This window comes from Glycine soja, chromosome 11, assembly GCF_004193775.1.
Source record: "Glycine soja cultivar W05 chromosome 11, ASM419377v2, whole genome shotgun sequence".
Lineage (NCBI taxonomy): Eukaryota > Viridiplantae > Streptophyta > Magnoliopsida > Fabales > Fabaceae > Glycine > Glycine soja.
In genome coordinates this window covers 42,474,615-42,480,094 of record NC_041012.1, presented here as the reverse complement: position 1 = coordinate 42,480,094, position 5,480 = coordinate 42,474,615, and the positions used below count along the sequence as shown (strand labels likewise).

At 31.8% G+C, this 5,480-nt stretch overlaps 1 protein-coding gene across 1 annotated transcript; it reads left to right on the top strand.

Moving 5' to 3' along the window:
* The first annotated feature begins 1,927 nt into the window (after positions 1–1,927).
* Positions 1,928–4,279, top strand: LOC114373473. The gene is made up of 3 exons (XM_028330936.1): positions 1,928–2,245; positions 2,643–2,874; positions 3,444–4,279. Exons 1-3 carry the CDS (start codon positions 1,985–1,987, stop codon positions 3,857–3,859), a joined length of 909 nt encoding a protein of 302 aa, XP_028186737.1. The 5' UTR covers positions 1,928–1,984; the 3' UTR covers positions 3,860–4,279.
* Positions 4,280–5,480: the final 1,201 nt, after the last annotated feature.

Here is a 5,480-nt window from a genome sequence, read left to right as displayed (position 1 = left end):
TATAATTAATTTTTATATTACACCTAAATTAATAATTCGTATTTCATTATACTTTTTTATATGTTTTTCCTCTCTAATATTTTTCAGATTTAATTTTATATTTTACTTAAATCTATACATTTTTATTTTATGTTTGACTTGAATCTTAACATTTTTATTTTATATTTTACTTGAGTCTATATATTTTTATTTTAAATTTTAACTAAATTATCTTATCTCTTAAATAAAAAAATAAAATATAAGAATATTTGGTAAAATAATTAGCCAAAAAAATAAATTTATTTTATTTTAAAAAACAATCGATTATTTTTAAAATATAAAATTTGATCTAGTATAGTACAGTTTAAAAGATAAAAAATAAAAAATCTAATTAATTTTTTTATTATTACTTAAAGAGAGGAAAAACAAGAAATATACTAGCCAACAAAAAATGCATGCATGATACTCCATCATGGCATGTCTTATTTTAAGTTGATACAAAATTTGACAAAAAAAAAAAAAAGTTAATAGAAAATTTCTGTATGATGATTGATGACAGATGAATAGAGTCCGTATATAATAAGCTGTAGGTATATTTGTGGAGTTGTGTGTGTGTTTTTATTCGGAGGTGGGGCATAAAAATGATTGTACTTGTAGGACGTAAAATTACAAAAAAGTCCTCCAGTTTGTTCCTCCCCCAGGCCGCACCGAACCTTTCTCCAATCGGAATGAATGTTTTATCCACAAGACGCCGCGTATTTCACCACCTTCTTGAAACAATAATCATCCTCTAAACGACGTTTGGGCCCCACCAGTTAATTATCAATCGGATAAGATCTAAATTGCACGTTCCTGATTCTGCAACGTTGCATCCATCACACCACAACATTGCTATAGGCCCTCCCTGCCTGCTTATTTCCACTTTTCCTTTTTGCCTTAAATGATGCCATGTTTTAAATTATTTTATTTAATATCATATGAGAATATGATTATAACTTAAGGAATCTGGCAGTATTTTTTTTCATGAAAAATGATAATGCGTAATATTAATAATACATTAACTTATTATGTTGTTAAGAAGTCTAGTAGTATAATTACATCTGTAATTTTTTTTTAATAAGTTATACTATTTTTTTTAATCTCTTATCAAAACTAGTTTTAACATCATTAATTTTTTAAATTGAAAAAAAATTAAAAAACTCTTATCAAATAAAATTACAAGTGATTATCTTATCAAACTTTTTCTATTATATCAACATTACTATTTGACAATAAATATTAAAATAAAAATAAAATCTAAGTACTAAAATCAAAACAATAATACCTCTTATTTTATAAGACCAAAAAATTATTTAAATATTTTTTTAAAACATGTGATAAATATATAATAATAGAAATTCTATTTTTGATTGTGTATATATAAGAGTGTTGAATATGCACCTATGTTAAATATTTGAAGGAATAATTTTATCGTTGCTCATAATAAATTTATGGAACTTAACTTGAATTGTCTTTTTGATAAAAAAAAATGTAACTCGGATAAAGAATAAATTTATTAATATGTGACTTAGATAAAGAACAAATTTATTAAAAGATATAAAAATATTGCTTGGATCATCTTTTTTACACTTTAAAAAGTAATGTTATCCTATATTTGTGTTGTGATGTTTTACTTGTTTGTGAAGAAATAATGCATGGCCAAAGGCATAAAAAACGAGAGATGAATATTCGAGTATTATCCAGATGATGATTGGGATAGACAAAGGGTAGGTTGGAAATTGGAATTATTGGAGTGAACTGACGTGGATTCTTACTGTATGAGCCGAACCACATGATTGGTCAGATCTGAATCATCCAATTGAGAGCGGCCACATTCGCAACCTCATGTGCGCGGCGGACAGAGACCAGGTGGGCCCCACCCAACCCCAGTTCGGGTATAAAGCTCATTGACAAACATGATCCAAATGTGAGTCAGACAGACAAACAAACTACTGCTACGTTAATCATGGGTCCAACCTCTATGGCCGCCGGAAGAGTCACGAGGTTTTTGGCCAGGCACTACCCTCTCGAGCACCACCGTGATAACGCCGATGTTGAGTTCGACTTTCTTGATGATATTGGAGAAGCCTTGTTAGCTCAAAGTGCTAGCAGTGATGAGTGCGGTCACCCCAATGAAATGGAGGAACAGTTCGACCAAGACGAGGATCACAGAGATACCGTCGAGGAGAATAGAACCTTTTGGGACAAACAACACCAGCTTTTGCAGGTAACAATTCATTACTTAATCCACCCAATACCTTCCTCAATTTAATTACTAATTTGCTAGCTACTGTACGCCTATCTAAGAAACTTGCATGCACCCTGTTAATTTATTTTGATTTTTTTAAATGTTCTCGTTAGATTAAATTGTTTTTTTTTTATATAGTTTTTCTATATTACATGTTTTACCTTATGTGATTTATCATGTGTCATCAAGTTAATAAATTGACGAAAAAATGATTTAGTCTATCAACAGATGTGTTTTTTTATCTATAGATCAAAGAAAATAATGAGATGATGGATCAAAATGTATTTAAGTTGTTTTTGGTTATCTGCAAAGAAAAATATAAATTAAGGAGTATATATCTGTTTTAACCAATTAAGTAGGGTTAAATTTAGTGCAGGCCAGTATATGCAGAACTAGTTCTTCGGAGTCACGGATAAGGCATGCCACCAAAGAAGCGCTTCAGGAAATTCAAAGCGCGGAAACTGTGTGCGGTTGTGGCAGACAGGTGGCTGTGATCACAACTTGTCGAAACTGTTTGATGAGAGAAGTTTCTAGGCGGCTTCAGAAAGCAGGTTATGATAGTGCTATTTGCAAAACTAAATGGAGAAGCTCACCCGATATCCCATCAGGTATATATTCACATTAATTTCAACCACTTGCATTTTTTTCCCTGTTTTTTGAATCCAAAGAGATCTTCTGGTGGGTCTTAAGATAAGATTCCTATAGTAAACTACATTATCCCCTTTTAATCCCACCTAGGTAAAGTCCCTGTCGAATTATAACTGGACTATGCAAAAGTATTTATTGTGATTAAACTATTATTAGTCAGCACTTTAGCTAGTATAGGACAGTATTCATAAGATTTGAACTAGTGGATATGCATTGTATCTGTCATATTCATTAAAAAATGTAAAAAAAATAAAATGTTTAGAGACATCTAGTTGAAGATATAAAACATGTTCCAAAGGGCCTAGTGAGTCTCCGAAGGCCACCTCGCCTAAACATTCTATTATAAAATGTGTTTTTAACTTTTCTTACCAAATTATATATTGGGTGGTAGGTGTACTTAAAAAGTGAGGGAAAAAAATCTCCAAATAAAAACTTGGGAAACTATAGGTTAGGACTTAGGACAACTTGTTGTTTAATTAAATTTAAAACATTATAAGTTTATTGATCCTTCTATGGAAACTATGTGCAGGGGAACACAATTTTTTGGATGTGATAGACAGCACAAAGAAGGGGGAGGTGAGGGTGATTGTGGAGCTGAATTTCAGAGGAGAGTTTGAGATGGCAAGGGGAAGTGAAGACTACAACCGACTTGTTAGGAGGCTTCCAGAGGTGTTTGTGGGGAAGGTGGAGAGACTGAGCAACCTAATAAAGATATTGTGTATGGGAGCCAAAAGGTGCATGAAGGAAAAGAAAATGCACATGGGGCCATGGAGGAAGCATAGGTACATGCAAGCTAAGTGGTTAGGTCCATGTGAAAGGAACACTTCCCCAACCTCACTTTCAGTGAGGTATAATTCTGAGAGGATACTGCCAAGGCCAAAGGCATCCATGTTGACTGTTGATCTGCTAGAGAAGCCTTCCCAATATGCATTGCACTGCTGTTGAGGTTGTGTAATATAATTCTAAGAGAGAGAACCACCTTTTTTTGTTTATTTTGGTAATTAATTAATTCCCCTCCCTAAAAAGGTGAATATTAAATGAGTGATTCGCAAATTAATGTCCTATACACATGTACGTAAAAACAAATTATGGAAATGAATGTGCAGTTCAAAGCTGCCTTTTAAAATTTCATAGATCACTTTTAAACCTAATTAAGAACAATATTTGTCTTTCATCAAATTTGCTAATCTTTTACATGCAAAATGCCAAACTATTTGATGAAAACATAGTGTATACAAACTCAAAAAGACCTTTTTCAATTGGTGTATATAAAGAAATGGTATAAAATAGAGTATCATAAGGGTGGGAAGTATTGTATTTAGCAAAAATAGATTTTGCTTGTAAAGAGAGAATTTGGATTGTTGAGTTTCCCCATCTAGACTCCTCTTTTATAGTCACTGACGTACAAACTTTGCATTATTCATCGCAATAATACTCCACTTTCTCTCTTAAAAAAACAAAGTATTTTATTTTGCTAGTATAAAAACAAACTTTAATTCCGGACTAACCGCATGTCACCCATGAAGATTAACTCCTTGCTGTCTAAATCAATAAATCATACTGGAGATTGCTATTTTGGGTACAAGTGAACATTGCAACGGACTATTTGCGATGACAGGATTCAGGCACTCGAGTGAATCCCATCTAGTTTGTATGTTTTTTTGTTTCTTCAAAGGGTAATTCATCGTAAATGTCCAACAATACTTATAAAAGCACAAAATGTTACACACGTTTTTTATCAGTACGTAGGAAAATATTTTCTTCATTTGTGTTCAGAAGCATTGGGAGTTTTACTCTTATGAGTATGTTTGAATATAATGTTAAAAGTTTTTTTTGATAACTTTTGAGAGTTTTTTTTTTTTGAAAATATATAATTTTTTTCAATAAAGAAGCTCTCAAAAGCATTCATATGTATCCAAACAAGCCTATAAATAGTTACTCATTTCATTTCTTTGAGTATCCTATTCGACAGAAAATATGAGAGCTTTGGTTGTTCTCTCATTTTATAGAGATATATGCATTCTCCAATTATAAGAGAGTGTGATTGTTCTCTTCTTATGTCTTTGATTTTTTTTTTTTATTATCAGTTGAAGGTTTGATACGTTAAAATATTGTATCTCGATTTCTATTTTTCTGAACACTAATTTATTACTCTACAGAACACAAAGCTACTAATAGTTTCCAGAAAGAAGCAAGTTATATAACATGCCAACAAATGTAGGATCAAATACGTCGATAAGCAACATTAATTGCCCCCACTAGCTTTCGTCCATAAGTATCATTAACTAAATTATGTTGACAATTGATTTCAGGGATGATTCAACACGAAAGAATGTACTGTACGTATACTAGTATACTCCATTAGTTTCCCCGGTCTTCAATTCATCAGTGCAACATGGAAAGGAAAAAAAAATCTTAATCCATTGGACTCCTTCAATTAGGTTAGACAGTTGTGTTTATGGAACTCTCGTAGTAGTTAATTCTACACCTACTACTTTATAGCTTGAGAGATGCTTATGTTGAGGACTAATTTGTGCCTACAATGCCAACCATTAATTAGAAAACA

Coding starts and splice junctions, on each gene's coding strand:
- LOC114373473 (XM_028330936.1), top strand. CDS start 1,985: ATGGGTCCAACCTCTATGGCCGCCGGAAGAGTCACGAGGTTTTTGGCC. Junction 2,246..2,642: donor AACAACACCAGCTTTTGCAG/GTAACAATTCAT, acceptor AATTTAGTGCAG/GCCAGTATATGCAGAACTAG. Junction 2,875..3,443: donor CTCACCCGATATCCCATCAG/GTATATATTCAC, acceptor AACTATGTGCAG/GGGAACACAATTTTTTGGAT.